The 16,073-nt window shown below is 42.1% G+C and overlaps 1 protein-coding gene and 1 pseudogene across 8 annotated transcripts in view; one reads left to right on the forward strand and one right to left on the reverse strand.

The window, feature by feature from the left end:
* Nucleotides 1-16,073, reverse strand: part of EHMT1 (euchromatic histone lysine methyltransferase 1) — a 342,941-nt gene that overhangs the window by 125,629 nt on the left and 201,239 nt on the right. For all 8 annotated transcript variants that reach the window (XM_077148874.1, XM_077148878.1, XM_077148873.1 and 5 more), the window contains one exon: nucleotides 7,660-7,805. In XM_077148874.1, the coding sequence (XP_077004989.1) occupies nucleotides 7,660-7,805 (146 nt within the window). The remainder of the gene's footprint in view (nucleotides 1-7,659; nucleotides 7,806-16,073) is intronic.
* LOC143673859 (small ribosomal subunit protein eS4, X isoform-like) lies at nucleotides 14,860-15,641 on the forward strand (annotated as a pseudogene).

Here is a 16,073-nt window from a genome sequence, read left to right on the forward strand (position 1 = left end):
AAAATATCTATTAAAGGAGGATACTCATGTACCTGAACATACTGACCCAGAACAAGCAACATTAAGACATTTTAATAAAATTAATGTGCTTTAAATAGGAAAAATACCTTAACATCTAGAAAAGAAGAGCACATGATTTATAAGAGAAAGCAATTATCGTCACACTTTAACAGCAATGTTTTATGATAAAATAAAAAGTACATATTTAAGATACTCAAGTACAAAATGCAAGCCAGAAGATTTACATTCAGCAAACTGACTTCCAAGCATAAAAGGCATAGACAAGTTGCTATGCATATGCAAAAACACAGATAACACTGCTCGTCTGAGCCCTTCCTAGGGATCTACTGGAGCAGGGGTAGAAAAGCTACAGCTCACAACATCAAAGACACTCCTGAAGAAGGAGCCACACACATCAAGACGACTAAAACACAGTGTCATGCGGTCTGATGGTGAACATTTTGTAGTTACCTATAGAATGAAGACTAAATGAGGGCTAAAAGTGAGAGAGTGCGATATGTAATGACTATATGCTCTGACCAAGAAGACATAATATAATTAATTATGGGATGTGAGAGAGATGGGGAGAGCATATGGGTAAAATTTTAACATTTTCAGTAAATATATTGGTGGTAGCATTAGCATCATTATTCTGAGATTATCGGTGTCTAATACGAAATAAGCCAAATGAATGTTATGAGATACTCCAGTAACTCCATCATTTCTTGTGACCAAGAAAACCAGGATTCTCAGGGTAGAAGAAAGAGTAACAGAAGTAATATAGAAGTTTAGCTAATTAAAAGCTCTGTGGCCTTGAATTTTTGAATTGGAGTTATCAATATGAATACTCAGGAGGCAATTTGTTGAATACACACAATTATACATTAACATTTCCTAGCTCTCTCCACTGACAAGGCCCAAAACAATGACTAACCCAAGCGTCAATGTGTATCCTTACACAGAAGGTCATCTTGAAATAAATCTTCTTAGAAAAACAAAGAGAAGCTTCATAAAGAAATGGATGATTTCAGATCTGGGGCAGAAAAATTACAGATAAGTCTGAAGCAATTTGTTCCACAAGAGGACAAGAAAACTATCTACTAGGGACCTGTGAGAAGGACCAGCTCCCAAGCAGCCAAGCGTGACTCAGCTCTCTGCCTGTAACATCAGTGCTTATGACACAGGGCACTAAAGCTCTAGACGGCTGGCAGGTAGATTCTAGGGGTCTTTTCCAGGGTGCTGTGGGGTCACTGGGCACCGACCTGTGTAGACACTGTTGTGGTCTCGTGCAAGCTTCCCCTGCAGACAAGACAACCAAACATATACTAGGAAGGACTGTAGTGTCTACCAACAATGTAAGGCACACCCTGCACCATTTCCAGTGTGTTACCAGCACCCTAATACAAGACTGTACAAAAGATAACATGGCAGTTTCATCTGCCTCATATTCCTCAAGGAATCAGCTTCATAGATAGAAAAACAGCCTACTAAAGGAAGAGATCATTCCTCATTGGACACACACCTCTTAAGGAATGGGCAGTCGTCCACCAGAGGCCATGAAAAACCTTAACGAAGTGCCCACCAAGTGAAGCTGGCAAGGCTTTGGCTGGATCCTTGCAGCATTAACCCTTGGACGAGACATATGAGCATGGAAATGGGCGGAGGAGGCCTGGAACACTGAGCAAAATGCCACTGGAAATGCAATAACACTACAAACCCCTCTCCCTATTGCTCCAGGTACAGAATAACACCTTGGGATCTGGGGTAGACGCACCTAATGGATGGGTGGGGACCTTCTTGCCTATAAGGCAGGAGGTCCCCGACACCCCTAGAGCCAATCCTGACATTCCTAGAAGAGAGAGGACCCAGAAAGACACAGTGACAAAAAGCAGGACAGTATCCAACCCCCAAGAACACTACAGAGGCAACGGCAATGGATTAGCATTATTTCATGCAGTCAGCAAAGAGGGGCAGCCAACCTCTCCCATAGTGGGATACAAGGGGTGGTATGGTCAGCCAGGATAAAACCAACACTAGTTTCATATTAATAAAAGGGCAAGACAGCCCAATCTGTGTCCCTAACAAGTCTTATCTTTCTGCTGCTGGTCTATGCTGTCCTTTAGGTTAACTGCTTATCTGAATGCTTAGACCAGCAATGACAGTGTGTTTTTAACCTGAGCCCACCAAACGGCATATACACACACTTGGTCCAACTGTTTGGTTTGTGGCCACACATATCTTGACTGCTGTGGAGGTGTCCCTGGTGGGCTGAACTGTTTTCAGGTCGCAACTGGGAGGCCTTCCAACACTGGCTGTGAGAACTACAGAAGGAAAGGTCAACCTTGAACATCACGGCCATCACACTATCAGTTCATGGAAGGTGAAACTAAACACCCTGGGGCACAATCTAATCTTTTCCAGCAAAGCCTCAGAAAGGAAGCCATAGAGAAAGGGTATAATGTTTCAAAGAATACACCCTTTTGCCAATGGGGTTTCCTATTCCAAATATGGGACAGATTATGTGGCTAACTCCTACCAAGGGGACGGACACTATTACAGCCTGCCTCCCTGTGTGGGGAACAAGAAAACCACACAAAGGACCATGACCCAATTAGTAGTAACTATCTGGTCCTCGTGTCTCCTGAAAAATGCTCCCATACCACTCTCCTAAATAGTACTGATTGGTTTGCTGTAACCTGAGGTTGATGCCCTGGTATCTGCTGGATTTCCCCTGATGGCACACAGCACTTCAGGTGGCACAAACATGTGAGCACAGCTGCCTCTCACCCTAGCCCTGCCTTAGGTGGCTGGGGAGATGCACTCCTGACTCCCCCCTAAATGCACGGTAGGATGAGACACGATCCCAGTGCCCTTAAATGGGCTTATTTGGAGAGAGGCAGAGTAGATCTGCATTCTCTTGGTGGAATTATTCGATCTCTGTTTATGTTCCCCAAAGAGGCAATAATGATATCATGCTCAAGATAAAACCTTCCAGAAGTTTGTAACCACAGCCTTCAACAATATCAAGCTCCTCTCCACACTAAATCAAGAGACTGTGCCATGCACAAAATGGTTATGTAATGGCACAGCCTTGGATATTCTCATACAACCCAAGGGAAACAGACATCTTATTAAAAACTGAGTGCTGTATCTACATTCCAGACAAAGAGGCCGAGGTGAGTAAGTTCTGAGCTCACTTGCAAAAAACGACTGTGGCTCACAGATCAAATGGGTGGTGACCCATATTCGTCTCAAATAAAGGCTTGGTTCACAGGGTGGGACGGCTGGTTCAGAAACACTGTTAAGCCTACTAGGAATTACTACAATTGGACTAATTCTATACACTTGTAGATATTATTGGTGTGGATTCTGTCTCCAATGCTCCTTTAAAACGGGAAAACAGTTGTACAAGCTATACCCCTACCCCATCCATGGCTCAGGGACTCTTGAGGAAGAGGCAGGGAGTGCAACTGAAGGCTGGTTAGGAAGTGGACTGTGTGATGCACAGAGCATCTCCCACCCTACCGAGGCCTGACCTTGTTCCCTTCTGCCGCCATTCCTTCCCACCACATCCTGGAAAGCATGCCGAGTTTTGGCTGCTCTAATCTTGAAGAAAGCCCACTCCAAGCACATCTGATTTTGAGAAAAGAGCACATACCAAGACAGTTCCAATATTTGCATGTGAGCCCCTAGCACTCAGCCAGCTCTGTTTTCCAGCCCTATATAATCGGTAGAGTAGTTATCACAGGAGGACATACTTGAATGAACTTCTTGCCCATCTCACTGTCATGAGGAAGCTGCAGCTTCTCTAAGTAAGTTCCCCTAATAAATGCTTTTGGAATGACTGCGCTGGTTCTTCGCGCCTCTTTCTTTGAACTCTCGATTTGCCCTGTTGTAGAACCGTTTGAGCCTTCCCCTGTTCTTCCAGGGTGAGCAAGCAGGACACAATAGGAGGAAGACAGCTGACCGGGAAGCAGCAAATGGACGGAGCGTCTGGAGAGGGTGGCTAAATTCTATTTCTTGACCATGGTGGTGGCTACCAGCATATCTGCCTCACATTAATTCTTTAAGCCACAAGCCACACATTTTATTCTGTCTCTATATTTCATTTTACAAGAAAATAAGTTAATAACAAATTAAATACAAAAAAAAAAGAGCATGAGTTCCTAAGAATGCTAAAGGAAGGAGGGAAGGGAGTAAAGAGGAGAAAGAAAATCAAACTCACTGGATATTATTGGAGGTTGTTAGTACACCAACTCATTACTCTGGAAAGGGAAAATTGAAAAGAAAGTAGTAATTCTTCATTTTGACTATCCAGATTGAAATTCAAAATTCAAACATATCAAATAGTCCAAACATGCTAATAAATGTAGATGAATGACAGAACTACAAAATTGTCATTTTATTTTCTAAAGAAATAATGGATTCTTACAATGGTCAGTGATGGTGGTAAAACCAATAGGTGAAGGGTTAGTAAGGGAGCATCAAAGTGAGGGAATCAGCAGTCTCTGCTGACACCACTCCCTGCCCAGTTCATCTTCGCATCACTCCTGACATGAAGCACTGCGAACTCATACACCATCTCCAAAGTATTGCTGCCAAAATTAAATATTAAAGTAAAACTTAAATGCCCGAGTCTACTCAAGTCTTCACATTTGATGTCCAGGCTACCAGAAATAACAGAAAGAATGGCTTAAATAACACAACAAGAAAGTCATAACTAAAGCCAGAGTCTGGGACCTTCTATAGTTACCAGTTTCTTCAACAAGTCAACCACAAGCAAAACAAGGAGGAGGATGGAAGGAAGACATTTAGACTAAGGAAGATAGGAGGCAATATAATAAATATAATGAATGGACAATGTTTGGATTCAACTAGGAAAAATTATTTGAAAAGACATATTTTAGACAAAGATATCTGACGATGAGACTAATCACCCCATAATATTAGGAAATTATCATTCTCTCATATGTGAAAACACATTAATGTTACATAAGAAAATGTTCTCTTCTTTTCCTTAGGAAAGATATACTAAGATATTTATTGGTAAAAATGGGATTTCCTATAAAACAGTAGCTCAATTAAAAAAAGGTAAAGAGGAGCGATGAACGAAAAGTTGTGATGGCTGAAGACTTCTCTACTTTTTGATTATGGAAAGTTCTTTTAAAATTAAAAAATTCCCAGACCGTGCACCCCCTGAATGAATGAATGAATGTTGACGGAGCCTATGAAGAGGTTTGAATGTGTGAGAGTCAGAGTATATGGCAAATGTCAACATCTCAGAAGTGGGAAAATTGCATGTATAGAGTTTGTTTTGAGAAGGGCTTTCATCCTTGCAACCAATATGGTGGAAGTCAGAACTGCTAAAGCAGAATGTCACCCAGCCAGCCAGAGGGGAAAGCTAAAAAATCTTTACAGGTAAGCATATGGTCACTAGAAACTTGAAAACATGGGTATTAAATTCATAGAGAAAATAAATTTTAAAATTGCGATGTGAATTTCATTAGATTCTTCTCGTCATCCACAGTAAAGAGGTTCTCTAAGTAGAAAACAGAAGCTCTTTAGAAAAGATCTTCTGAATAGGAACCTCTGGCTGGGTCCTAGCAATCTCCAGTCTATGCGCCCTGGGCAGGGTCCCCAAGCACAGTAGGTAGAGCAGACCCCACTTGTATGCAGGCTGAATGTGGCTCTCCACCCAGCACTTCCCAGGAGAGATCCAGGGCTGAGTCAAGAAGAGCCTGTGACATGATAGCTCAGAGTCTGAACTCTGGGTCCAAATCTTTCAATCCAGCCCCTCACGGGCATCTGCCCCAGTCCCTATGCCTATGGCAGTGCAGGCTGCACAGGTCCCCGGGAGGGTGCAGGGCTGAGAGCGGGAAGGGCTTTGGCAGCATGCACACAGTGAGGCCACATGAATCGCTGCTTTCAAAGCTCCCTTTAATTCTACAGCTGATCTTTAAGACCTAGTACTTTAGGTGAACAGAAAGGCTCAGATGACCCAAAACATCAGAAATCTTACTGCAGTAACAGCTAGATAAATGGAGGAGACAGACACCTGAAGCGCTATATGATGCTCTCAACCTCTAGCTAAAGCCAGTCCAGAGAGAGGTAGACAGTGGGGAAGAGCCCCAGACAGACAAGCTAAGGGTGCTGAGGATGAGATGAGGTGGCTGCACTGTCCTTTCAGGGTCCCCCGCCAACTAGTTCTAGGAACAGCACCCCACACACGGCCATACCACTGACACCAGCTTCAGGGTGGAAAAGAAATCTTGTCCAGGAGGAACTGGAGGGCCTCTCAGAAAGCAGTCTCTCCCTCTAGGCTCTGGGACTGAACTTCCTTGTCAGGAGCAGGTGGGAAGATGAGTGCAGAGTAGCAGGGCTTGAGGAGCTGTGAGGCCTCCTCCATGCTCTGGAGATGGGTGGCAATGGAAGGGCAGGGCCACAGGCTCATAGGACTGAGGTTGGGCTACTACCTCCTCTGCAGAAAGAAGAATCATGCCGTCCCGCCAGAACTGGGACATCTGAGCACAAGTTCCTCCTAATTTGACCCTCCCAAATGAACCTACATCAAGGTAGGAAAACTCTGCATAAAATTCTGATCATAAAGGAGAAATAATTATATTGGAAGAGTTTATTGCCCTGAGATAAATCTCACCACTCCAAAAATAAAGGACAGAAAAAAATGAAGAGAATAAAGAATTCAGGACTCAGTAATTGCTTTCTTGGAGAAGCAGATAATTCAGTAGGTGCCTCTGCACCAAGCATTTTATGGAATATCTGAATACTAAAAATAAACTACTAATGAATGCCAATAATAGGAGTTTTTGCCAGTTGGCTTCTTAGCTGAAAGTAGAAGCAGAATTTTTTAACAGCCACAAACAAGAACACAGGTATCCTTGATTGAAACATTATTAAGGCAGCCAAAAAGTGGAACAACCCAAATACCCATCAGCTGACGAAGGGATAAACAAAATGTAGCATATTCATACACTGAATCATAATTGGTCACAAAAAGAATGAAGTAATGGTACTTCCCATAACATGGGTGAACCTGAAAACATTATGCTATGTCAATCTCCATTATCCCCACTCCGAGCCATGGCAGCTAAGATTTGTCTCTGTAGCTTTTTCTAGTCTCTATATTTCCTGTAAGTAGAATAATACAACATACAAATCTTAGCTGCCATGGCTCAGAGTGGGGATAATGGAGATTGACTGCAAATCATCAGAGGGCTTACTTCTGGAGTGATGAAAGTATTCTGGAATTACATGGTGGTCACGAATGAACAGCCTTGTCAATATACTACATTAACAGGGTGAATTATACAGTATAAGAATTATAAACCAACAATAAGATTATACTATTAAAAAAGAGAGAGAGAGAGAAATAAAACTTTCAGGTCATTTTTACTCAAACTCAATTGTGTAATACTCTTGTTTTTTAGCAAGCTCTGACTCTATACTCTCTACACTCACCTCCTATGGGTGTCTGTGTGAATGGTTTTGCGGAAACGTGTCTTGGCATTCTGGTCACAGAACATAGTTGATTAGGGTGGGGGTTGGGGGGCAGCTTGACTTTGTGGCTTAACAAAAAGGCTGTGCTTTCTGAGACACTGACTAGTTCCTATGGTTGTTTTAAATGAAAATGAGTTTGCTTACCTCATGGTCCACACTCTCCGTAGCCATGCACTGGTTGTTGGCCAGGGTGGTGATCTCGCGGCTTTTTGGAGTTTCCATCCGACAGCTGCAGAGAGGCACTTCCTGGAGGCCATCCGTCTCCCCCACGGCAGGACCATTGGCCAGCCCTGCAATTCACACAGACCTGGGTCAGCGTCACTGCCTCCTGACGGGAGACAACAGCAGGCACAGTCACTGACTTCTTCAAGGGAAGTCCAGACACAATCACTTAGAGTCTTCAAGTGGCTTCACAAATAAGGGAAGAAGGCAAAAATGCCAAGTGCACCTGCTAGTTGAGCCCCCACCTAGTGACTGGCTAACATGCCACTTGTCTGTCTCAAGAGTTACTGTTCATCTATATTCTCAGACCTGGCACATAAGTTCAATAGAGAGAGGCCACACCTTCATCAGCAACACCTAAATCTTTTTGTGTTCACAGAAAAAAGGCATTCACCATATGCTGAAACCTCACATGGTTTTAGAATAGAAGCCAGCAAACAAATTCAATTTGGAAGGTTTTAAAAATGGTTAGTTTATTAACTGGAATACTATTCACCTATTAAAACAGCCCAAAGAACCCACTTACTAAGCTGAAGCCGAGAAGAGAAGAGGGAAAGAAGACACACCAGAGGATAATTCAGGCTTAAAATATCAGTAACAGCCAAAGTGGTCCCAGCATATTACCAACCATGGGCGGCACGGGTGAGGTGGACGCTGAGCCTGACGAAGTGTGCCCTCACCTCAGTCTGCGTGTGGGCATGGCCAGAGCTGATGCCAATGGCCCAGAGGTGCAGGAAGGCTGCTGCTAGAGACACCCTTCACATTCCATGGGCAGTTCAGGAGATGCTTCCAAAGGCAGCCACCCCACATTCTGCGTTTTCATTCTTGTGAAATAGTCAAAGTAGAAAGATGTGCTCAAAGGTGAATCAATGCTCCACTCACAATGACCACCCTCTGCTAAAAATAATTAGCTCTTTTCTTCACATCAAACAACACAACCCAGTGGGTCAGAGTACGTACAGTTATCACCAGCAAGTCTCCCAGGTGTTCACTCCTACCCTTAGCTACAGAAGGCGAGCCTAATCTTTGCTAGGAAGGCCCTCTGGAAAGGGCTTCAGGACAAAGACCGACAGGGACTCAGGCTGTGGCCACAGGCACTTGGTTTGCCATGTCCCGAACTCAAAACGAGGACAATTTCAGTCACTTGTTGCTCGGCTGTCCCACCTAGCCTTGGGATTTCCCAAACTATTTTACTGTTACAGAATACTTGCCTTAGAGAGTAAACAGGAAACAGGATGTGGTAAAACTCAAAATCACTACAAGTCGAAAACTGGAAGGACCTCTAAGAGCACCCTGCCAGGCAACCTTTTTTTTTTTTTTTTTTTGCACAGGCAGGCACCACGAATCGAACCCGGGTCTCTGGCATAGCAGGCAAGAACTCTGCCTGCTGAGCCACCGTTGCCTGCCTGCAACTTCATTTTAAAAATGAGTTCACCACCATAGTACTTGGAACCTTGCGTAGGGCATGAGATTTTGTAAGTTTGTCCAAAGTGATACCAAGATAGATCCCAGAACGATTGAACAGTGAATAGGGAAGTACCTGCAGAGTCCCGTAGGGGGGATGGTGAGAAAGGGAACATTCACCTTCCCCAAGTACAGAATTCCTGTTATTCTCACAGCAGTGGGAACAACCAAAGCAATAGGCCGAGCCTGCAATCTTGGGGTTTGTTCATATGAAACTTAATCCCACAAAGGATAGGCTAAGTCTACTTAAAATTAGGCCTAAGAATCACCCCCAAAAGAACCTCTTCTGTTGCTCAAATGCGGTCTCTCTCTCTCTCTCTCTCTCTCTCTCTCAGCCAACACAGTAAGCAAACTCACTGTCCTTCCCCTCTCTATGTGGGACATGACTCCCAGGGGTGTAGATGGACACTCCTGGCAATGTGGGACACAAATCCTAGAATGAGCTGGAACTCAGCATCAAGGGATTGAAAAATCTTCTTGACCAAAAGGGGGAAGAGCAAAATGAGACAAAATAAAGTGTCAATGGATGAGAGACTCCAAGCAGAGTCAAGAGGTTATCCTGGAGGTTATTCTTACACATTAAAAAGATATCATCTGGCTACTTCCAGGTCAAGATGGCAGCTTAATAATGTGCACATTTTAGTTCGTCCTCCAGAACAACTACTAAATAACCAGAAACAGTACAGAACAGCTCCTGGGGCCACGTCAGTGACCAGACAAACAGCGTACCCCAGTCTGGACAAGCTGGACTGGCTGCGAGCACCCCCAGAACCATGAGTTCCCAAAGCTGCAGCAGCGGGTGACCCTCCCCCACAGGCCGCTTCCCAGAGGGGAAAGGAAAGGACTTTACCAGCAGCAGGGACTGGGCACAATCAAATGCCAATTGTGGAACTAATTAACAAATTCTGACTACTAAAAATAGGCCTCCAGCTTAGGTGAACCTGATCAAAGTGGAGGTTGCTCATTTTTGCCCCGGCACCAAGGGGGCAGGACTGACCGAAAAAGGGGAAAAAAAAGAGAAGGAAACAGGTTTTTGCAGCTGTGTATCTACAAAGGTTTGACTGCCTCTGGATACAGGGGCAGGACTTTTCAGGCTGCAACTGCCCAGGCATAGGCAGAATTGAGCTCTTTTGGGGACTTGTCTAGAGCCTGTGTCTTCCCCAGGGGAGGGGTAAGCCCCACCCAGGTGGAATCCCTCCATCAAGGAATTCAGACACCAGGCTTTGGTAATTTGAAGCCATTAAAACCAGCCTACAACCTCTCCTCTGTCTCTACCACGCCCCCAGCAGAGAGAGTCTGCCAAACTTAAAGGTACCACATCATCTTATGCTGGTGGGACCTGCAGGCAGACAAGTGCCACATACTGGGCAGGATAAGAAAAACAGAGTTCAGAGACTTCACAGGAAAGTTTTTCAACCTGTGGGTCTCACCCTCAGTGAAAACCGACGCAGTGGACTCTTTCCTCCTGACAGGAGGCCAGTTTGGTCTGGGAAAATCTGGCTGGGGTCTATAATATATAAGTAGACCCTCCTAAGTGTGTGTGGTGAGGGAAGGCGCCACACAAGCAGGGCAAGAAACAAGAAAGTAAGAACTGAAAAATTCTCCTCTGTTAAACAAAACTTAAGCTAAAGGTCCAGATAAAGCTGAACAGAATGTCAAGAACAGATAGACAACAAATTCATCCAGCAAGAAAACCCTAGATAAAAGAAGTGAAAGCAATCTCCAGAATAAACTAATTAAGGTAATTAAATGACTAGACGCCAGCAAAAAAAATAAATCACACTAGGAAAATTGAAGATACGGCCCAGTCAAAGGAACAAACCAACAATTCAAATGACATACAGGAGCTGAAACAATTAATTCAGAACATACGAACACACATGGAAAACCTCATCAAAGACCAAATCAATGAATTGAGGGAGGATATAAAGAAGGCAAGGAAAGAAAAAAAAGAAGAAACTCAAAGTCTGAAAAAACAAATCACAGAACTTATGGGAATGAAAGACACAGTAGAAGAGATGAAAAAAACAATGGAAACCTACAATGGTAGATTTCGAGAGACAGAACATAGGATTTCTGAACTGGAGGACGGAACATCTGAAATCCAACAAGAAACAGACACTATAGGGAAAAAACTGGAAAAATATTAACAGGGACTCAGGGAATTGAAAGACAATATGAAGCGCACGAATATACATGTTGTGGGTATCCCAGAAGGAGAAGAGAAGGGAAAAGGAGGAGAAAAACTAATGGAGGAAATTATCACTGAAAATTTCCCAACTCTTATGAAAGACTTAAAATTACAGATCCAAGAAGTGCAGCATACCCCAAAGAGAACAGATCCAAATAGACATACTCCAAGACATTTAATAATCAGAATGTCAGAGGTCAAAGAGAAAGAGAGGATCTTGAAAGCAGCAGGAGAAAAGCAATCCATCACATACAAGGGAAGCCCAATAAGACTATGCGCAGATCTCTCAGCAGAAACCATGGAGGCGAGAAGACAGTGGGATAATATATTTAAATTATTAAAAGAGAAAAACTGCCAACCAAGAATTCTATATCCAGCAAAATTGTCCTTCAAAAATGAGGGAGAAATTAAAACATTTTCAGACAAAAAATTACTAAGAGAATTTGTGACCAAGAGACCAGCTCTGCAAGAAACACTAAAGGGAACACTAGAGACAGATAAGAAGACAGAAGAGAGAGGTGTGGAGAAGAGTGTAGAAAGGAAGACTATGAGTAAAGGTAAAAAGAAGGAAAATTAGATATGACATATAAAATCCAGAAGGCAAAATAGTAGAAGAAAGTACTACCCATGCAGTAATAACACTGAATATTAATGGATTAAATGCTCCAATCAAAAGACATAGTCTGGCAAAATGGATTAAAAAACAGGACCCATCTATATGCTGTCTCTACTCAAAGGACACGAGGCCAAGGACACAAATGGACATTTATACACCAATGTTTATAGCAGCATTATTAACAATTACCAAGAGATAGAAACAGTCAAAATGTCCATCAACAAACAGTTGGCTAAACAAACTGTGACATTTACATAAGATGGAATATTATGCACCTGTAAGACAGAGTAAAGTTATGAAGTATGTAACAACATGAATGGACCTTAAGGACATTATGCTGAGTGTGATTAGCCAGAAACAAAAGGACAAATACTGTATGGTCTCACTGATATGAACTGACATTAGTGAATAAACTTGGAATATTTCCTTGGTAACAGAGACCATCAGGAGATAGAAATAGGGTAAGATATTGGGTAACTGGAGCTGAAGGGATACAGATTGTGCAACAGGACTGAATATAAAAACTCAGAAATGGACAGCACAATATTACCTAACTGTAATACAATTATGTTAAAACACTGAATGAAGCTGCATAAGAGAATGATAGAGGGAGGAGGGCTGGGGGCATAAATGAAATCACAAAGAAAGATAGACGATAAAGGTTGAGATGGTGTAATCTAGGAATGCCTAGAGTGTATAATGATAGTGACTAAATGTACAAATTTAAAAAATGTTTTTGCATGAGGAAGAACAAAAGAATGTCATTACTGCAGTGTGCTGAAAATAGATGGTACTTAATATTTTAAAATTTCAACTAATGTGTGAGACTAAGCACAAAAATGCTTATTTGGTACAAATCTATACTTTGACTAGTGCATCTCCTAATATAACTTATGTAGACAGTTGATTGAACACCTTAAGTACATGGAACTTTGTATAGGACATGAGATTTTGTTGGTTTGTCCAGGTGATGTCCTGATGAATCCCAGAGTGCTTTGATCAGTGAGTGGAAAAGTATTTGCAAAGTCCCCTTCAGGGAATGGTGAGAACGGGGGAAAACTCAACTTCCCCAAGTTGAATTCTTGATATTCTCACAAGCAGTGTGGACAACCAAAGCTATAGGCTGAGCCCACAGTCTTGGGGTTTGTTCATTTGAAACTTAACCCCACAGGGGCTAGGTCAAGCCTACTTAAAATTAAGCCTAAGAGTCACCCCCAAGAGCCCTCTTTTGTTGCTCAGATATGGCCTCTCTCTCTAGCCAACACAGCAAGCAGACTCACCACCCTCCCCCGTCTACGTGGGACATGACTCCCAGGGGTGTGGATCTTCCTGGCAGCGTGGGACAGAAATCCCAGAATGAGCTGAGATTCAGCATCAAGGGATTGATAAAAACTCTAGAATGAGCTCAGACCCAGCATCAAGGGATTGAGAAAACCTTCTTGACCAAAAGGGGGAAGAGTGAAATGAGACAAAGTGTCAATGGCTGAGAGATTCCAGAGTGGAGAGGTTATCCTGGAGGTTATTCTTACGCATTAAGTAGATATCACCTTGTTGTTCAAGATGTAGTGGAGAGGCTGGAGGGAAGTGCCTGAAAATGTAGAGCTGTGTTCCAGTAGCCATGTTTCTTGATGATGATTGTATAATGATATAGCTTTCACGATGTGACTGTGTGATTGTGAAAACCTTGTGTCTGATGCTCCTTTTATCTACCTTGTCAACAGATGAGAGGAACATATGGAATAAAAATAAATAATAGGGGGAACAAATGTTAAAATAAATTCAGTTTGAAATAGTGGTAAATGAAAGCGAGGGGTAAGGGGTATGGTATGTATAGTCTTTTTTTTCTCTATTATCATTTTACTTCTTTTTCTGTTGTCTTTTTATTTCTTTTTCTAAATAGATGCAAATGTACTAAGAAATGATGGAATAGGCAACTATGTGATGATATTAAGAATTACTGATTGCATATGTAGAATGGAATGATGTCTGAATGTTTTGTTTGTTAATTTTTTTAATTAATAAAAAAGAAAGTTTAAAAAAATTTTTAAAAAAAGGAAAAAAAATAGATTTAGTTTGAAATGCTAGTGATCAATGAAAGGGATTTGTAAGGGGTACGGCCTGTAAAATTTTTTTTTTTCTGTTTGCTATATTTTTCTGTTGTCTTTTTATTTCTTTTTCTGAATTGGTGCTAATGTTCTGGGAAACGATCTTGATGATAAATATGCAACTATGTGATGATATTGTGAATTGCTGAGTGTATGTGTTGGGAATGTTTGTGTTTCTTGTAATTATTTTTAATTAATAAATAATTAAAGAAAAAAAGATATCATCTGTTTAGTTAAGGTGTAATGGAGAAGCTGGAGAAAACTGCCTGAAAATGTGGAGCTGTGCTCCTGTGGCCACGTTTTTGAAGATAATTGTATGATGATATGGCTGTCACAGTGTGACTGTGTGGTTGTGAGAGCCTTGTGTCTGATGCTCCTTTTGTCTACCTTATTGATGGACAAGTAAAACATATGGATTAAATATAAATAAATAATAGGGGGAACAAATGTTAAAATAAATTTAGTAGATTGAAATGCTGGTGATTGGTGAAGGAGAGGGGTAAAGGGTATGGTATGTATGAATTTTTTTCTGTTTTCTTTTTATTGCTTTTTCTGAATGGATGAAGATATTCTAAGAAATGATCATGATGATGAATATACAACTATGTGATGATAGTGTGAGTTATTGATTATATAGCAAGAACGGAAAAATCATATAAGAATGTCTGTGTTTGTACGTGGTTATGTACCATAAATAAGAAATTTAAAAAAAAAGAGTTCGCAGTCTTTCCATGCCTAGCGTAGCCATGCCTCATGGTCCAAAGAAGCATTTGAAGCGTGTGGCAGCTTCAAAGCATTGGCTGCTGGACACACTGACCAGTGAATTCGTTACAGTCCACCCACTGGTCCCCATAAGCTGAGAAAGTATCTTCCTCTCATCATTTTCTTAAGGAACAGACTTAAATGTGCCCTGATGGGAGATGAAGTAAGGAACACCTATATGCAGCAGTACATAAAGACAGATGGCAAGGTTCAAACTGATACAACTTATCCTGCTGGTTTTATGGATATCCGAAGTATGGACAAGACCAGAGAGATTTCCCATTTGATCTATGTTACCAAGAGATGCTCTACTGCTCATCACATGCCTGAGGAGACAAGCACAAGTTGTACACAATGAGGATGCCCTTTGTAGGCACCAGAGGAATCCCTCACCTGGTGACCCTTAATGCTCACACCATCTGCCACCCAAATCAGCTCACCAAGGTAAACAACACCATCCCAACGGATTTGGAGATGGGCAAGACTACCGATTTCATAAGACTTGGTACTGTTAACTTGGGTGTGGTGACTGGGGGTGCTAATCTGGGAAGATTTGGTGTGATCCACAACTGAGAGAGATACCTTGGCTCTTTTGATGGGATTCAGGTGAAAGATGCCACAGCTTTGCCACCAGGCTTTCCACAAATTTTATTATTGGCAAAGACAAGAAGCCATAGATTTCTCCTCCCCAAGGAAAAGGTATCCACCTCTCACAACTGCTGAAGAGAGAGACAAGAAACTGGAAGCCAAACAGAGCAGTGGGTAAGATGATCTTTAGATGACATGGATGGGGAGGTCTTTGTGGCTAATTAAAAATAATAAAGCATGATTAACTGCCTCCTAAAAAAAAATGAGGACGCACAGAAACAAACAGCTCAGAGAGGTTCTCAGATAAATGTCCTTTCGGCTGTGCTAATCAAGCTTGGTTGAGAAGGCTGAGTTGACCTGGGGAAAGAATTCAAGATCTGTGGATTTAATTTTTAACTTCTTTCAGCAATGCTGTCAGCAGCTTTGTACTGAGAGCATTTTCCTATCTCTAGCAGAGAAGAACTACCATGGGGAATATGGTAAATGAAATGCTCAGACCATCTCACACAAAAGTATCCTCTACTAACATTCAAAAATCTGTAGCATTTCTATACACTAGTAATGAACAAGCTGAGGGGGAAATCAAGAAACGAATCCCATTTACAATTGC

The sequence above is a fragment of the Tamandua tetradactyla genome, chromosome 2, assembly GCF_023851605.1.
Source record: "Tamandua tetradactyla isolate mTamTet1 chromosome 2, mTamTet1.pri, whole genome shotgun sequence".
Lineage (NCBI taxonomy): Eukaryota > Metazoa > Chordata > Mammalia > Pilosa > Myrmecophagidae > Tamandua > Tamandua tetradactyla.